The 20429-nt window shown below is 33.3% G+C and overlaps 1 protein-coding gene across 1 annotated transcript in view; it reads right to left on the bottom strand.

Moving 5' to 3' along the window:
• The window catches only part of LOC103270940 (vacuolar protein sorting-associated protein 13B-like), a gene marked incomplete at both ends in the record, with an annotated part of 143355 nt that overhangs the window by 34008 nt on the left and 88918 nt on the right, over positions 1-20429 (bottom strand). The window contains one exon of the mRNA XM_008068434.1: positions 7368-7602. Within this exon, the coding sequence (XP_008066625.1) occupies positions 7368-7602 (235 nt within the window). The remainder of the gene's footprint in view (positions 1-7367; positions 7603-20429) is intronic.

The raw sequence follows: 20429 nt of genomic DNA, 5'->3' as shown, positions 1-20429 counted from the left end.
CCAACTCAAAAAAAAAAAAAAAAAAAAAGAATTCTAAAGCACAAAAATGTCTAAGCAATTAATAACCATTTAAAAAACTGATTTAGGATGCACCAGTACCACCGCTTCCTATAGTAGGACACCTTCAGGAAACTGCTTTATTCTTTAATGCTTCTTTGTGAGTAGATTTGATAAATGAATTAAAAGGAGCAAAAAGGTGTAAGTCTATTACAGAGGTGGGTTCCATACAAGGTTCAAGGAACATGGCAGCATAAGATACCAATAAAACATATCTGAGAAACAACAGAAAATGAAAAGTAGGCCACAGAATTACCACTTAGATATTAAGAACCATAATGGATTTAAATGAGAGTACTTACTATATGACAGATACTGTTTACTCAAACATTATTGCATTTAATCCCTACAACCCTGTGAAAAAAATCCCAAGTAGAGAGTAATAAACAGAATTCAACACAGGACTGTTTTTATTGTATTACTACCCTCAATGGCTTCTAAACCATCAGAGAAAAAGCAAGTCTTGTTAAAATTTGTAATCTCTGTGACTGCCACATGGTAGGTGCTCAATATTTATCGAATGAATGTGATAGAAACATGGACAGGTAGGAAGTTAAGAAAATAAAAAAAGACGCTGGAGGATTGAATAGGATAGAGAAGAGAGATAGCTGAAGTAAGTACCAACCCAGGTTTTAGGAATTAAAAAAAAAAAAAAAAATAGATATCCTTAGAATGCTGTGCTAAGTGATTCCTTCACCTATACGGTTATAGATTATGTTTCAAGACTGACTGGAATCAAATTTATGTCTTTTTCAGATTTCTCAGGATATTGTACAAGATTTAAGGCAGAAATAAAAAGGTCTTAATTTATTACATTTATTCTAATTGCATTCATAATGAAAATCCTGCGTAATTTTAAAAATGATTAAATTTTGTAACATATTTTTTGCTTAAGAAGTCAGAGAAATATAAACAAAACATTTCCATCAAAAATAAAAGGCTTAAATATACAAACTTAGTTATATACGAATCTGTCCTTTGTCGTTCATTCTATTATGAATCAAAATAACTGGTTTCAAAGAATTGTGAATTGAAAAGAAATGTGAAACCCTAGAATGATAACCAAGCAATACCAAAGACAAAAAGAAAAAGAATTTTTCAAGAGTTAGGAGTACAAGTAAAAGAAAAATAAAGAACCAAAAATTGTAACTGAACACATGGTATTCATAACCACCAGAGTCTAATGGTGGAATTAACATTGAAATTTTAAGAAAAGCCAAAGTTGTCTTCTATAGTAGAATATAGGCAAGAAACCATAAATTTCCATTTTTGCTTGTTACCCTCACTTGGTTTCTCTTACTTGCAACCAAAAATACCAAAGTATATACATCCAGATACCATCCTTTCTATGCTGTCATTCTTAAAATATTTTTTTCTAAAAAATATTTACCAGTTCTTCATTTAACTGTGTCCTCAAGTCATCATCATCAGACTTGCATTAATATTATTTCTCTGAAAGTATTCTGAAAAGAAATCAATGACCTAAAATTGCCAAATCCCATTGATACTTTTACTTCTTAACTTATTGGGTATGTTTGCTATATTTAAATAGTCTAATCCTTTGTCTTCCATAAAACTATTGCCTCATGGTTCCCCCCCCCCACTGTCCTACTCTTTTATTTGTAGTTTCCATCATAAATTATTCCCTTCCTTCTCATCCCATAAACAGTAGTGTTCTCCTCTTGTGATATGTAGATTCCACTTAATTAGTCACTACATAAGTGACTTTGGATAATCTCATCTTTTTTCATGGTTTTCACTGTTATCTCCTGTATCTTTAACAATAATACTCTTTTGAGCTCTGGAACCATATGAGCAGGAGCTCATCAGATTTACTTACTTGAAATGTCTCACAGATACTTCACAATATGCACCAAACTAAATTCACCCACCCTACCTTGCACATGAAAAACTGTTCCTCTTCCTTTATTTCTAACCATAATAATATTAACTATGTTAGCACTAGGACATCCAAGCTAGGAACCATGGAGTTATTCTACCTATCTTTCCTCTCCTTCCCTATCCATATTTAATCCAAACACAAATTTGGGCAGTTTTTGTTAATGTCTTAAATATTTCTCTAGTCTGTTTCAGAATCTTTATCTCTATTCACCACTGTCCGATCTCTGACAGCCATGTTTCTTCTAGAGAACTGTAATAGCTACGTGCAACATATAACCAATTTTCCAGGTTTCTCCCATTTCTCCAATCCATCCTCTACACTTATCAAAAAACATTTACTGAACAAAAAGGAGCTAAATATAAAACAATAGTATCAGAGAAGCAGAATGGAAAAGGGGTATAACAGGAATGTGGCATAAATTTTGATATTCCATATCTAGTTGAACACAAATGATCGAAAATATTTATCTACATTCTAAAACCAGCAGAATGATAGGTGGGAAAAGCATTAGAAATCAAAAAAGACTATTAGAACAAGAGAGGATATGACAGCAGATAAGACTTATCACAAATTTTGTAAAAATATGATGTGCACAGGTAAATAGCAAATGACTGAGGACCAGAGGAATAAGCTATGAAAGCGCAGTCTAATTTATGACGTCAGTTCCAAAACACAAGAATGTTTGAAAAGAGAATGCAGGAATGGCACTGAAGCCAAAAGGGCTACTTGAAAGTTGGTAAATGAGTATACTTATCTTCAGATTCTTTATCTATGTACACATATGATATGAAGAGTAAATAACTCTTTACTGGTCTGCATCAAAGGGTTATACCCAAATATTTTTTATAAACACTCTTTTAAATGAAAAAAAGATAAATTTTTAGTTATTCATAGAAATTAATATCTGTAGTTTTTAAAAAAGACTTAAATAGGATTTAAATATCTTGAAATAATCTCTTTTCTTTAGGGTAGGTTTAGAATAACCATATGGTTAAAAAGTTGTTTCTACTTTGTTTCAATGTTGATTATATAGTCACTCTATATTCTCTGAGGGAGTATGAAAAATCAACTTTGGAAGTTTCTATTTGACTCAAACCTTCTCCATCTGGTATATGATTTTTTTTTTTAAGTTCAAAATAAACTAAGTTGCTGTCTAACTCAGTTCTAGGGAAAAAACCAGAGAATTATAATAACAACTTACGTTATAAAGATGGAGACTTCTGTAGTTCATAAGTCATTCTCAATGTATTTATAAAACAAGACAAGAATAAAACAACTTATTGTATGAAAAGGGCAAGCAGTAGAAGTTGGTGGGAGGTTTGTAAAAAATAAGAGAGAATTTGAATGAATATTAAAGACAGAAAGAATGGTGGGTAGTATGTATCAGTCTTTTTACACAATCCATTAGAAAAGAAAATACAGAATAATACTGTCACAACATCTTTAAAAAATCAATGAGAAATTCTATTTACAGCAATGTGGCAGATTAAGTTCATTATTAAAATAATAAACATTCTATATTTAGAAAATACTTACATATGACATACTATGAATAAAATATATACAGTTTGTTTTACACACATGATACACAGATACATATACATAAATGATATCTGTCTAAACTCAATAATGAATTTCCAAAAATAGTAAGAATTATTAAGGCTAGGGACTGAGGGAAGCAAAGTAAATGACTTCAGGCACTTTAAAGCTGGTAAAACTGAGCATCTGTGTTCACAACCAAACTTAAGTCAACTTAAGGCTGACTGGAGATAAAGCCCAAAGCTGACCTGCAGTGTAAAAACTAATAGAAGAACATAAAGCTGGTATGCAAATGGCTATAACATTTATATTAGGGTAAATTGGAAATAAAATTGCCCTGTTCTTCCCTTCTTTATATGACCCTCTCACAAATGCTACCAGAAAATGAACCTTGAATGGGACGGGGGAGGGGGGAATCTCACAACTCTCATAAGAGGTTGTATCTAAGTGGCATAAAAACCTCTAATCGAGAATTGAGTTTCAAGTGGTCCTGACCTGGTACTGCCCACATATCAAGTAAACTCACTTCTCTGGTTAGGAAGATGCCAAGGTATTTCTTTTCTTTTCTTTTCTTTTTTTTGTGGCTACTGTGAATGGGATTGTGTTTGTATTTGGGTTTCATTTATTTATTGTTGGTGTATAGGAACACGACTGACTTTTGCACATTTATTTTATACCCTGGAACTTTGCCAAAGTCCTTTATCAGTGCAAGGAGGTTTTTGACAGATTCTCTTGGGTACAAAATCATGTCAGCTACAAAGAGGGATAACTTGACTTCCTGTTTTCCTATTTGGATACCCCTGATCTCCTTCTCTTGTCTGATTGCTCTGGCTAGAACTTCCAAAACTTTGTTGAACAGGAGGGGTGAGAGTGGGCATCCTTGTCTTGTTCCAATTTTCAGGTGAAATGGTTCCAATTTCTGACTGTTAAGCAATATGCTGGCAGTGAGTTTCTCATAGATGGCTCTTACTATTTTGAGGTATGTTCCATTTATGCATAGATGTTTGAGGGTTTTTATCAAGAAGGGGTGGATTTTATCAAAAGTTTTTTCAGCATATAATGATATAATCATTTTTTTTATATCTGCTGATGTATTTAATTATATTTATGGTCTTGTGGATGTTGAACCAACCCTGCATCCCAGGGATGAAGCCTACTTGGTCATGGTGGATGATTTTTCAGATGTGTTGTTGGATCTGGTTTGCTAGAATCTTGTTGAGAATTTTAGCATCTATGCTCATTAAGGATACTGGCCTGTAATTCTTTCTTTGTTGGATCTTTCCCCAGTTTGGACTTTATCAATGTGATGTTAGCTTCATAAAATTACTCAAAAACAACAGATGATGGAAAGGATTTGGTGAAAAGGGAACATTTCTACATTACTGGTGGGAGTGTAAACTAGTATAGCCTCTGTGGAAAACAGCATAGCAATTCCTAAAAGATCTAAAAATCGACCTCCCCGCAATCCTCCTACTGCGAATAGGCCCAGAGGAACTCAAATCACTCTATGAAAAGATAACTGCACATTCATATTTATTGTAGTATTATTCACAATAGCAAAAACATGGAACCAACCGTGCTGCCTATCAAAAGAGGACTGGATAAAAAAATTTTGGTACATATATATGATGAACTAATACACAGCCATAAAGAAAGACAAAATTACGAACATCACAGCAACATGGACGAACTTAGAGGCTATAATACTACGTGATCTATCACAGAAACAAAGATCCAAGTATCACATGTTCTCATTCATAAGCAAACCTTGAATAACTATTGCAATACTCTAAGAAAGGGATTGTCAGTGGGAAACTGCCAGGGGAGGGCAGGGATGGGATTGGCAGTAGTGAGAAGCTGCCAGGGGAGGGGGAGCATACCTCATCAACAAGGGTACCTGCATAATGAACATTTGTATATCTAACCCTGAATTGTACCCCACATAATTTAAAATTAAAAGTTAAAAAAAAGAAAAGAGAAAAAAGTAGTCAATTCAAATCTGCATAGAAGAAATTCTCAGGCTGGTTTTCAACAAATTTCTATAGAAAAATTTAAAGAAAAATAAGAACAGAAAATAAAAGAATAAATAAAAAAATACACAAGAGATACCAGGTAGGGTAGGCAAGAGTCAGCAGAAATTAGACAATAATATAAAAGAAATATTTCCTTTTCTGAGTCAAGGTCTCATGCTTTCACCTAGGCTGAGGGCAGTGACAGGATCACAGCTCACTGTAGCCTCCAACTTCTGGGCTCAAGTGATCTTCCTGTGCCAGTTTCCCAAGTAGCTGGACTATAGGAGTATGCCACCACATCATGTCAATTTTATTTATTTTTATTTTTTTATAGAGATGAGGTCTCACTATGTTGCCCAGGCTGGTCTTGAACTCCTGGGCTCAAGTGATCCTATTTTTCTGCTTCCCAAAGTGCTGGAATTACAGGCATGAGCCACTGTGCCTAGCCTAAAAGAAATGTTTCATGTACAAATAAAGGAAGCACTAAAAATATAAATTAAAATACCTTTTAAAAATAATCAAGATGAAAAGAATACCATAAGTAAAATTTTAAATTTTACTTTGAGCTGTCAAGTTCAAAAACAGAAAAACTAATTTGGGATTTTAAATGTCAAGATACAATTTGCCTCTGAAGAAATTGTGACTGGTAAGAGGCTAGAGAAGACTTCTGGTAGCTTAGAATATTCTTGTTCTCAATTCAGGTGCTGGTAACATGTATGGGTTTATTTGACAAAAATATATCAAGCTGTATATTAAGTGCTGTGAGATTTTCTATATGTTTTATTAGATGTCCATAAACCAATAACCAAAATTAAGTAACAAATAAATAATTCATGTTGAAGATGCTAGAGAAATGATCCTTACATCAAGATAAAGATTACACAAGAACTCTAAAAAAAGTTCCCTCTAACTCTTAGAATTCTACAATTCTATTATTTTATTATAATGGTATTCCTATTATTAAGGAACCAACAATGTCTGGCAGTAAAGTCATGTTTACGTCTATTATGTCTAAGAAAGATAGATTTCGATGGAAATTTCAGTATAAAGGGAGAGAAAAATAAACATCAAAGTAGAAGTCAGAACATACACAGGCTATGTCTGCTTTTCAGTGACAGTATATGTCATAATCTGAATGATATCAGGATTCAAATACTTACATCCTAATAATATGAACAAGGTGTTGACCTGTTTAGCACTGTCAAAAATTTGAGCCTTGTTATTAAAATATATATTCACATTATTTACTTTGTGACTCAAAACTTTTCCAGGTTCACATACTGTTTTAAATAAATATGTCAAAGTTCAAAAGGGTATGAATTTACAACTAAAAACACAGTAATATAAGAAATCAAGTATGTACTGGAGAAAGAATTATGACTCTATTCATCTGATAATTATTTACTTTGTGTAAACAAATTAGAAATCTAGAAATATATTATGCTTCATAAAATAATATATTCACTCAATTTTTATATATAATTATATTCATTCATAAGTCAAGTGGCTTGAATTAAGATCAACTTAGTTATTATTCCCAGTTCAGCCTAATGGCGACATCCAAAAGCCACTTTCTTCCCAAACCAAATTTTCCTATATTTACATTTTAGTGGTTATGTTATACTGCATAGATCTTTTGTAGACAATTTACATTTACATATAAAAATATATGACTAAAATTAAAAGGTAGAGATGGCAATAAATGATATCACTTAGCACATTTACTTTGGCCATGAAAATCAGTCAATGAGAAGACTGATTTACATATACACTAATATATTTAAAAACACCAACAAACCTAAAAATATCCGTATAAATATCAATATTAACCACAGGAAGAATTATTTGAAATATACCTTCTTCAAGGATGGGTCGTGGGATGACAAATGGAATATCCTGCAGAGGTTCCATATACTTGTGACCAGCACTAATAATCTTTATTTGAGGTAAACAGAGAACAAGTGTTCCTGGCATGCTGGTTTGCCCATGGTACCAACTTCTTACTGTTCCAGGAATGTCACCAGATACAATTGTACTTGGGGAAGGCAGACTATCATTTGGAATGAACACACAACAAGATTGTAACTCAAGCTGGAAAAAAAAAAAGCAGAATTAAAATGTCTGTATCAGACTAAACATGCCTTCCAACACCTACTATCTTTACTAGAATAAAAAAACCAAAAAAAAAAAAAAAAAGTCCCATATTTATGTCTTTATAAGTTACTTTTCCTAAGGAACAACAACAAAAAAATTTTGAAAATGTATTGTTTTCTTGCTATAGACTTGATCAAAGGTGCCCAGTGACATGAGATGAAAATGTATCTGCCCTTCCACAGTTCCTTCCATGAAACATGACTGAGATAGAAAGTGTGCTGGCAAAAAGGCAGATATTCCTTCTTTTGCAGTCCATTAAATTTTTTTTAACACCAGATAAGGTCTTAGAACTGATTAGCATTTTATTACATCCATCCATTTATTTATTAGAAAGCAGTATTTATTGAGAGGACAGAAAAGCTCCCAAAGTGGGAGAGGACCCAAAGGGTTGCCCACTTTTATTTTTTTAAAGGCTATTTCTATGTAACTCTGGCCCTTCCATTTTTATTTCACAGACTAAAATTTAAGAAAAAAATGCTTAAGACATTCAATTTGTGGCACCAGACAGTAATTTAAGAACACATATCACTTTCTGTTTTATATACAATGACTCAAGTATGCATACATATGTCACATTTATTATATGTAAGCAGACACATGATAATAAGTAAAATCAGAAGACTTAAAAATCAAAGCATTATCCCTTGTTTTTGTCATTCTTTAAGTTATGCACATTGTGATTTCATGTAAATTTTGTATGTTCCCTTATGCTCAGTATAGTCACCTTAGTTGCCAGGTTCTTAGAGAATAAAGATAAACTAAGTAAGTTCATATCCTAAACTACACTTATCATGACTTCTTAATTCAGAAGCAATGTTCATTTGAGTCTTAGTTGACTCTTACAAGGTAATATTCTGTATCTGGTTATTAAATTGTCCCAATAGTTCAGCATACTTGAATTATTTATTAAGAAAATATACACTGTGATTTGTTGGTTTTCTATAAAATATTTGGCATGCAAAGGTGTTATCAGAAGGTGTGATATACAAATTTTTTTGCAAAATAAATTCTTGGACATTCTAGGAAATTATATTAGTAAAGAGACTATATTTTATAAAAGATAAAGTATATAGCATACAGTATCAAGATACAGTAACATCTTTTCTCTTGTGGCCAATATATTACTCAGTGAGAGCATAATGATATGTAACAGGTTTGGAATTCCTTGATAAATAATTTGCCAACCTATAAATAAACAAACCTGTTCATCTCTGCATCACATTTCTGAACAGAGTCAAACTGGTGAATTGAATGAAGAACAATGTAAACAAAATTTTGCAAAAATAAGTACACTGGTTCATGAAGTATGAGCTCATTTTTTTCAGTTCTATATTTATCCTGCAGCATAGATAATTTAAGTATATATGTTTTCAGTAGTTTATTGATTTAAGATCACAACGTATTTTATTTATTCTGAAACAGAGTAAGTCTATATTGTCTCAGAAGTATTATGATTATGTTTTTAAATCCTTAACATAATTCATGAGTGATGTCCAACTGCATAATTTAAAAAGGCAAAATTAAGAACATGTTCTCCCTTAATAGTTCAGGTTAAAAGGTCAAAATATGAAGTATCAGTATTTAACACTTCATGTAGGTATTGATGCTGTTGAAAGATGATTTCAACAATGTGAGGCATTCAATTTAATATGCCACCATACACAACTATATACATACATATCTTTAGAAAAAATGCAAATTGTGCCAAAATTTTCAAAATCACAACACATATAAAAATTTCGCTAACTCAAATATATACTATTTTATCTAATTTAAATAATTTTGGCAATGCATACAGAATCAACAGTATATTAGCATTAGATATACAACTCAAAAAGATACATTTTCTAAAACATATGTTGTGAGAATTCCTTTAATGATAAGAACCAAAACATACATATAATCCAAATTGCTCAAAATTTTTATAATGTTACAACTACTATATATACTAAAGCTATCACATAAATCTTTTTACACTTTTAAAATAACTGTTAAACTGTATGTATAAAATTGTGGTTTTGATGTAAAATGTTGAATGATTTATATTACTGAATATAAATCTGCAGCAGTAAATTTTGCATTAATGTAAGGATCTGACAATCCAAGGGAAAGAAAATGAAGTAATCTGCCAGTAAGAAGTCCTCAAGCTGGGGGTCAGATCATGTTCATGGAAACCATCTGGTTGGGACCCTCTGAGCCACACCAAACACAAATGATCTTTTAAAAAAATATCCTATTCATTAATGCATCACAGCTGCACTGAGTGTTACTTCGTTTTTCCATGGCAACATCCTTTCTGTTTCAAGGATCCTGTTTCAGTTTTGGTAGCAACGTGTCCTTTCGCCAATATTGAACACATTCATGTGTTAAAGTGAAGGGATTATTTCAAATTCTTGAAGTAGAACCACCTCATTTTGATTCCAATTAGGTCAAGAGCTACATAACTAAGTAACATATACTGAGGATAAACCAATAAAGTAAAAATTATTTTTCATATTTTGATAACAAAATGATTGTAATGCATTTTTTCCCTGAAGTTTCAAGTTTATGTGCTATTTGAAAGATATATGCCATTGTATGTACCTACCCCTATTTGTGAAGTTTAGGAAACTTAGATATTTTTTATTTATGTGCTCTATAATTGTGATCACAATTTAGTTACAAAGAAGAGACTAAGAGAGTTTTCATTTACCCATCAATCTGAAAATCTTAATTAGCCACTGCCCATCACATAAAACACTTTATATATAAATGCTTGAAATGTTGTACTACATTTTCTTCCCTTTTAAATAACATTACTATTTCCCATTATTTCCCTTTACTTAAAATTTGAAAACTTAATTGTAATTTCCAAATTTCTACAGAATGAAATGTTCTCTATATGATTGTATTTTATTCTTCAGGAAACAGCTTCAAATAAGAAACAAAAAGAAACACTGTAGGTTTTCCTTCATTCACTTTCTTTTATTCATGCATTCTTTAATATCTACCATAAACTGACCCAGAAGTCAGGATTGCAGAGATAAAAGATGCAGTGTCAGCCCTTAAAAAGATTAAAATAAGAGCAGTTTGATATGAATAACCTTACAGAATTTTCAGTGAAGACAGGCTCTATGAAGTCGAATATTTGCCTATTTTGTACACTATATAGTCTCAGTACTAGTATAGTGCCTACCATGCACTAGGTACTCAATAAATAATTGCTAACCAAGTGAAAACCATTATTTTTATTAGCATCAGATACTGATGTTAATTAAAATAATTGTTTCATGCATGTTGCTCATCATTTTATCCCACACAGCCAGCCTCTTAGGGTGATTTAATAAAACTGACTTGTTAGCCAGATGAATTCAATTCCAGCTGTGGGACAAATTATTTAATCTCTCCATGACTTCAGCTTCCTCATCTGTAAATAGAGGGAAATTATAGCATTGATATAAAGATTTAATATAGTAAGTATCACCTAAAGGTATGCTAAATAAATACAGTCAACAATCACATTGAGCATCTACTCTATGCCAGATTCCTATATGTTTGCCTCCACAGATTTACAAAAGATGTTCACAGTGCATTCATTTTAAATGCTGTTGCTCATGCCTTCACTATCTATGCATATAGAGATCACCAAAATAAGCAGTATTCTACTTGCACAAATCACAGTCTTACTACTTGATAAACTTTCAGTGCATCATGAAAACATTTTGGATATCTTCATATTTAGTAGAAATCTAAATATACTCGATTTGGGGATTTAGGTTGAAATACTCAGACGTGAACCTTGGTTGTCTTCCTTTTTAAAGTAAGTATTATAAATCCTACAATTTTTCCTTGAAAAAAAACAAACTTGTCAAGAGAACACATTAAAAATTTCTGTATTTGAATTCCAGACTTCTTACTTCTAAACAAACTACTGTGCAATGGCTGTCACTTGTAGAATGCCTATAAATAAGAATGTGGGCCTGTGGGTAAAATTCATAAGCATTAAATGTAAAAACTTACTTTCATAATTTTTTTCAAGAACTTACTTTATAATTAATGTGACTGACTGTTGATCTGTCTGGTGACTGTTGATCTGTCACCCAGATAATGCTATAGGAAAGCAACATGAACTTCAATTGTAAATGACAAAAAAAGCTGAGTTTGGCAATAGTAAAAAAAATGTTCTCCTTTCTTAGTGAATTCCAGATCAGAGAATTTATATTTTATCAACTGCAAGCTACTGCCAATTATGTGCTTCTGGAATAAAAATGTAGTTTCAATAGATGGATCTTTGTTAGTAATCAGATACAGAAAACTTGCAAATAGCAAGCAAGAGTATGCTACTCTATTGCTAAAATGCCCCTCAAAGTTCATAAATTTAAAAAAAAATTGCCCAATATAACATTCAGTATTATAAAATAATGCATTATAATTATGAAAATTCTTTTTTCCCCACTAAAAAACAAATAGGTTATAGCAAATATTGTTAATGTTTTTACATAAAATATGTTTTTCTATCCTAAGTAAAAAGAACATGGGCTTAACAAATACCAACTTTGGCTCCAAAATCAACTTTCCAGAAACTCTGGTTTCAAACACATCTACTTGTTCAAACTTCCACTTAAAGAATAATCCCTTGTTGCCTTTAAGTTATGATGTTCTGCTCTTCTGATGACAACTTCAGGGTTTTCTGTTTTATATTTTGATTCATAAAACATCTTAGAAAATGGACAGTGCTTTTTTTAAAAAAAAAAACTCATTTTTTAGAGCCTAGATTTTAATCATACAATCAAAATCTAATTTTATCTTTTAAAATGTTCATAATACATCTGGAAATATTTAAATATATTGTGTGTTTAATACAGGGCCAGGACTAGGGTGAGGCAAGCTAAGTTCCTAGGTCATATCCAAGATGACCTATACAAAAATATGTCATACAGTATTCATATAACTATGTTAATTTATATTCAATAAGCTGATTCAAAATGAGGAAACACAAAATAAAGAATGTATGTACAAATAGTGAGGATGATAAATTTTGTTACTTTATATATATTATTTATAAAATGTTATGTATTTTACCATAATTAAAAAACAAAAAATGAAAAACATCACCATAATTATAATTCATTCATAAGATTAAGTTCACTGTTGGTGATGAAGCTAATAAAGGCATTGCATCATCATATAACAAGCTAAAGAAATAAGTATCCTAAAAGAATGTTAGAATTGGAAGTAATCTTGAATGTTATCTAATCTAACCATTTCATACTGCAAATAAGCAAAGTAAAACCTACACTTAACATCTAGGATTTGACTCTGCTGACCACCCTGAAGTGCAACAGACCCTTAGTTTTCATGAACTCTCTCTAGCTTCTTCTCTATTTCTGATCACTAACTTCCAGGACACTTTTCTTCTACTGACTACTTTAAAAATGGTATTCCAGCTGGGCATGGTGGCTCATGCATGTAATCTGAGCACTTTGGGAAGCTGAAGCAGGAGGATCACTTGAGGCCAGGAGTTTGACACCAATCTGGGCAACATAGCAACACCCTCATCTCTACAAAAATATAAAATTATAAAATAAAATCGTATTCCCTTGCCCCACTGCTTTTTCAACTTTACCAGCATTCTTGAATGACCTATTCTTGTTTTAAAACCATCTGTCAATGACTCTCAAAATTATATCTCTACTCTGAATCTGTTCCTTAAGCTCCAAATATGCTTATCCTACTGTCTAATAGATACCTGGATGCCTCAATGCATTTCAAATACATGTGTAAATTCAAAGTCCCCATTTGTCCCCAACCCTGAAAAGCTGCTTCATTTAACAGCATCACTATCCAAAATGGAAACTAAAAGACCCCTTAGACTCTGTTCCCTTACTTCCCAAATCCATTAGTTACGTTGTCCTGCTGATTTTACCATTGTGTCTCAGGAATCACTGCCCAACTTGGCTTAGTGTTTTGAAATCTTTTTTTGTTTTGTTTTCATATCTTTTGACCATTTTTTTGGTTGTTTCAAACAGCAAGATAAATCTTGTTCCTGTTTCTTCATCCTGGCCAGAGGAGATTGTCAGTGTCTCTTACATTGTAGAATATTGATATGCCTACTTGTTAGTCTATAAATATCATAAAGATTTCTGATTCTACTTGGAATCTTAAATTGAAATTTTTTTTCAGGATTAATAGTGTTTTACTATTAATACATACTTCTAGACTTTACCCAAGTGGTGAGCACAGTAATAGGTAGTTGAGTTTTTCCTGTTTTTACTTAAAATAGGTCATAAGTGATCTTACATTATTTTATGACTTTGTAATTTTATAATTTGTTGGCTACCTGGACATGCATTTCTTCAAGGTCATATATTTAATTGAATTAGTAACTTTCTGTTATTAGATATGTCATTAATATTAATAAAATATCATCATTACCAAAATGGGTCTGATTTTTTTAAATGGTTGTGATATTTGAAATGTTAAATTGAAATATTTTCTTAGAGTTGTCACATAATTATGTAACTTAATATGATCTTTCATGTTCCCAGGACTACTCAAAATGATATCAATAAAGGGTAATTATACCACATTATTCAATTCTTTGTAGACTAAATAGGGAACAAGGTTACTTTTAATACTACTTCTAGTATTACAAAATAACATTTAGGACTACAGTAAACTTTAAACAGCTAATTCTTCTTGACAGTGATCATATTTCAGACCATACAATGGAGTCAACTAGATCTTCTATAAATCAATCACTAATCATCTGGGATAGTATTGAAATTCATCATGAGTGCATGCCCCAGGCACCCTTTCAGTAAATAACATTGATATTGACATCCCCATTTCTCTTCTTGGGCCATAAGAGTTTTGTAAGAGATTCCTCTAAGAGGGGGACCTCACAAAATACTTCATATCCTGGCACTTAGCCATTTTCTAGTTAGACCATGAAAACTATTAGGTTTCTTTTGTCTCATCAACCTCTAGCCTGACACGTAAGAATTAAGTGCTGAATGCCACTACTGCACTAAAGGAAGCTCTAAGAGGGCAAGGCAAGTGAGTCACATAAGGAGTTATTAGGATAATATTTATTAAAAGGCCTCATGATGGCTCAAATTGGTACGATATAGCTGATGTCTGCAAAACAGTCAGAACTCTACAAACTAAGAGTTAAAACAACAAAAAAAGAAAGACAAGTCAAACTTTCTATCATTCTTTTAACTTTCTTATAAGCAGCATGCTCAGAAAACAGACTGCAAAGGATTGCCAAAATCCAGGCTACCTGCCCTTGTATAAAATAGTGTTTCAAATAAACACTTCATTGACTGATTCTATGCAACTGGGGAAGTTTTTAGATGTATTTTTAGATGTTTTTATTAATTAATCACACTATACTGTAGATACGCATAATGTTTCTATATGTCTATATTCATTTTCTATGTAGTAGAACAAACTATCACACACACACAGCAGCTGAAAACAACATATATTTAATGTCTTGCAGTCTCTGCATATAATCAATAATCTGCATATAGCTTAGCTAGACACTTTAATTTGGATCTCAAAAAGCTGAAATCAAGGGCTAGCCACCTATGTTTTCATTCAGAGGATTAGCTGGGAAAAAATATACAACTAAGCTCACTCTGGTTGTTCATGGAGATAATTACCACAAAACTGTAGGACTAAGGGCTGGTCAGAGTATAGGACAGAGTCCATAAACACCTTCTGTGTAAATTACTGAAATTCCATTTAACTGCTGAATTTTGAACTTAATCAAAGCTCCTTTACTTTGATTAAGTGCAATATTTATTTATTTATTTATTTAATTTATTTTTAAGATGTGGGGTACAATTCAGAATTAGGGAATAAGTGGTCATCGTACAGGGGAAGTTTGGTTCTCCCTTTGGTCTCCACTTCATCTGGTTTGAGATCAGGTACACTTATTGATGTTATGTGCCTCTTTCCCTTCTGCCAATCCCTTTCTTATGGTATTATGATAAATGCTCAGGGTATGCTTGTGAGTGAGAACATGTGGTACTCAGTTGTTTCTGAGATGGATCACAGAGTATTATAGACTAAATCCATCCAAGTTGCTGTGAAGTCCATAATCTTGTCCTTCTTTATGGCTGCAAAATATTCCATCAAGTATATGTACCATATATATATATTTTTTTTGAGTTGCAGTCTCACTCTAGTGCCTTGACCGGAGTGCAGTGGCATGCTCACAGCCACCGCAGCCTCGACCTGCTGGACTCAGGTGGTCCTTCTGCCACAGCCTTCCAAGTAACTGGAACTACAGGCATGTGCCAAAATGCCAGGGTAATTTTTTGATTTATTGTAGAGATGAGGTTTCGTCAAGTTGCTCAGGCAGTTCTCGAACCTTGTGGGCTCGGGCAATCCTCTCATCTTGGTCTCCCAAAGTGCTGAGATGACAGGAATGAGCAACAGCGCCGGAACTTCATTTTTTTTTTTTTTAATACAGTCCAGTTTCAATAAGCAGCACAGTTGGTTCCATGTTTTTGGATTGTGAATAATGCTGCAATAAACATGCATGTACTAGTATCTTTTTCATAGAGTGATTTGAGTTCCTCTGGGTATATTCCCAGAAGGAAGACTGCTGGGTCGTATGAAAGGTCAATTTTTAGGTCTTTTAGAAATCACCACACTGTTTTTCACAGAGTTCGTACTAGTTTACACTCCCACCAACAGCATATAAGTGTTCCCTTTTCCCTACATCCTCCCTAGCATCTGTTGTTTTTTAGTTATTGATGATGGCCATCCTGACTGGAGTTAGGTTGTATCTCAGTGTGGTTTTAATTTACATTTCTTTGATGATTAGTGAGGTTGAGTATTTTTTTCATGTATCTGTTGGCTGCTCGTATGTTTTCTGAGAAGTGTCCATTCCTATCTCTTACCCACTTTTTAATAGGGTTGTATGTTTTTTTCCTTTCAGCATGCTTGAGCTCCTTCTACGTCCAGAATGTTAGGCCTTTGTCAGATATACAGTGTCAATATTTTTTCCTAGTCTGTGGGCTGTCTCCCTACTCTCTTGATGGTTTCTTTGGCCTTGCGGAAGTTTTTCAGTTTGATGTCACCCTGTTTGTCTATCTTACCTCTTACAGTATGGGCACCTGGGGTTTCTATTGGGAATTGGTTGCCTATCCCAATTTCCATAACAGTTTCTCCTATATTTTCTAAGATTCTTATAGTTTGAGGTTTTATGTTTAGGTTTTGATCCATTTAGAGATGCTCTTTGTGTATGGTGATAGGTAGGGGTCCTGTTTCAATCCTCTGCATGTGGTCAGCCAGGTTTCCCAGCACCATTTACTGAAAAAAAGGTTCTCCTTCCCCAGTGGTTGTTGGTGGAGGCTTTGTCAAAGATGAGTTGGTTGAGAAGTTGAGGTTTTGCTTCCAGAATCTCTATCCTGTTCCATTGGTCTATATGCCTGTTTTTATACCAATACCAGGCTGTTTTGATTATTGTAGCCCTATAGTAGAGTTTAAAGTCCGGAAATGTGGTATCTCCCACCTTGTTGCATTTGCTAAGGATTGTTTTGGCAGTTCATGGTTTTTTTATGTTTCCATATGAAGTTCTTTATCATCATTCCAGGTCTGAGAAGAATGATATTGGTAATTTAATGGGTATTATGTCAAATCTGTAGATTGGCTTTGGTAGGATGGACATCTTAACAATGTCAATTCTTCCAATCCATGAATATGGAATATTTTTCCATTTGTTTGTGTCTTCTTTGATTTCTTTGAGCAATGTTTTGTAGTTTTTGTTGTAAAGGTCTTTCACTTCTCTGGTTAGGAAGATGCTCAGGTATTTACATTTTTGTGTGTGGCTATTGTGAATGGGATTGTGCTTTTTATTTGTTTCTCTGCCTGTATGTTGTTGATTTGTAAGAATGCAACTATCTTTTGCACATTTATTTTGTTCCCTGAGACTTTGTCAGTCTTTTATCATTGCAAGGAGGTTTTTGACAGATTCTCTTGGGTTTTCAAGGATAGGATCATATCGTTAGCAAGGAGGTATAACAACTCCTTCTTTTCCTGTTTGGATACCACTGACTTCCTTATTTTCTTTGCTCCAGGTAGGACTTCCAACACTGTGTTGAACAGGAGGGCTGAGAGTGGGCAGCCTTGTCTTGTTCCAGTTTTCAGGGGAAATGCTTCCAATTTTTGCCTGTTAAGCAATATGTTGGCTGCATGTTTATTGTGGATAGCTCTTACTATTATGAGGTATATTCCTTCTATGCCTAGGTGTTCAAGGGTTGTTATCAAGAAGGGATGCTGGATTTTATCAAAAGCCTTTTCTGCATTTAATGTTATAATCATGTGGTTCTTGTTTTTATACCTGTTGAAGTATTTCATTACATGTATGGTCTTACAGATGTTGAACCAGCCATGCATCCTGGGGATGAAGTTTATTGGTCATGGTGGATGATTTCTGAGATGTGTTGTTGGATCTGATTTGCTAGAATCTTGTTGAGAATTTTTGCATATATGTTCATCAGGGAAATTGGGCTGTAGTTCTCTTTCTTTGTGGGATCTCTGCCCCGTTTGGATATCAGTGTGATGTTAGTTTCATAAACTGATTTGGGGAGAGTTCTGTCTTTCTCGAATGCCTGGAATACTTTCAATAGGATTGGCATCAGCTCCTCCTTGTATGTTTTATAGAGTTCCACTGGAAAGCCAGTTGGCCCAGGGCTTTTTTTCTGTAGGTAGTTTTCTTATGATGGAGTCAATTTCCTAGGTGGTTATTGGTCTATTTAGGGTCTCAATTTCTTCCTGTTTCACCCTTGGGAGATTGTAGTGATGTTATAAAGTTCTCTATTTCATTTAGGTTTTTGAGTTTGTTTCCGTACTGGTGTGCATAGTAGTCTCTGATAATCTTTTGTATTTCTTCAGGGTCAGTTGTGACTTGATCTTTTGTATTTCTGATTGTGTTAATCTGGGTTTTTGCCTTCTTTTTCTTGGTCAATCCTGGCTATGAATCCATCAATCTTACTGATCTTTTCTATATTTTTGTCTTCTATGTCCCATATTTGAGCTTTTAAGTGCCACATATTTTTTAATGTTAAATTTAATTAGTAAATAAAGGGAAAAGAAACCGATAACCAAAGGACTAAAACACATTGATGCTTTCTCCTTGAAGATGACACATTTTTTAATATTCACGTATTTTCCAGCACATTGACACACTTTCTAGTGTACTTCATTACTACCTGCAAAACCCAGATTCTATAACCTTTTAGCCTAAAGAACTGTCAACATTTCTTCTAGTAAATTTCTACTAGAGAAAAGTTCTGTCTTTATGGGTCAACTTTTTTTTCATATTTGACTACATGATATAGATAGATAGTCTTTTTAAATTTTTATAGATTTTGGAGGTAACAAGTACAGTAGTGTTACATGATATATTGTATAGTGGTGAACTCTGGGCTTTTGGTACACTCATCATCTGAATAGTTTACACTGTAACCAATTGGTAGTACTTCATTTCTCAACTCCCTCTCAATTTTTGGAGTTTCCAATGTCTGTTATTCTAGTCTGTATGTCCATATGTACCCAATGTCTAGCTCCCACTTATAAATGAAAATATGTAGTTACTGACTTTCTGTTTCTGAATTATTTCACATAGGATAATGGCTTCCAGTTCCATTCATGTTGCTGTAAAATACATGGTTTCATTCTTTTTAATGGCTGAATAGTGTCCCATGGTATATGTCTGTGTATGTGTGTGTGTGTGTGTGTGTTTGTGTGTGTGTGTATGGACACTTACGTTGATTCCATAATTTTGTTATTGTGAATAGTGTTACAATAAACATGCAAGTACAGGTGTTTTTGATATAATGATTTCCTTTTTATTGGTTAATATTTTTGATGAATGTTTTGCTAGATACCGAATTCTATATAGCAGTTTATTTTCCTCAGCACATAAAATATGTTATTCAATTGTCTTCTGGTCTCTATTATTTCTGAAAAAATGTAACGACTTATTCTTATCATTAATAATCTGTATATAACATGACTTTGCTTTCTACTTGCTTATAAAATTTTCTCCATATCTTAGGTTTTCAGTAGTTTGACTATTACATACCTAATTATGATTTTCTTTCTACATAGCCTTCTTGCAGTCTTCTGGGAGTTTTGAGTCTTTAGTGTTATTTTTGTTTGTTCCGTTTGTTTTCATTTATTGATTTATTTATTTTAAAGATGCAGGGTACCATTCAGGATTAGGTACATAAGTGGTCATTGTAAAGTAAAATTTGGGCTTCCTTTGGTCCCCACTGCACCTGATTTGAGACCATGTACCCTTATTGATTTATGCAACCCCCGCACTCCCACTCCTCTGGCAGTTTCCCACTACTGTCAATTCCTTTCTTATAGTATTTTGATAAATGTTCAGGTTCCACTTATGAGTGAGAACATGTGGTACCCTGTTCTTTGTTTCTGTGATAGATCACTGTGAGTTGCTTTTTACTGTTTCGGATTTCAGCAAATTACTGTTACAGTAATGTCAATTTAGAACATCAGCTCAAGGGCTTAAAATAACTATAATACTGTAGATCATATAGTTTGATATAGTTTGCTGACATAGTTAGGGTGGGAGTGATTTTTTTTTTTTTTTTTTTTTGAGTTGGAGTCTCACTGGAGTGCAGTGGCCGATCCCGGCCACCGCAGCCTCGACCTGCTGGGCTCCGGCGATCCTTCCGCCTCAACCTTCCAGTAGTCGGAATTACAGGCATGCGCTACCATGCCCGGCTGATTTTTTGTGA

Source organism: Carlito syrichta, unplaced genomic scaffold (genome assembly GCF_000164805.1).
Source record: "Carlito syrichta isolate Samal-C Ts95f unplaced genomic scaffold, Tarsius_syrichta-2.0.1 Scaffold108659, whole genome shotgun sequence".
Lineage (NCBI taxonomy): Eukaryota > Metazoa > Chordata > Mammalia > Primates > Tarsiidae > Carlito > Carlito syrichta.
This window is presented reverse-complemented; position numbering and strand designations above follow the sequence as displayed.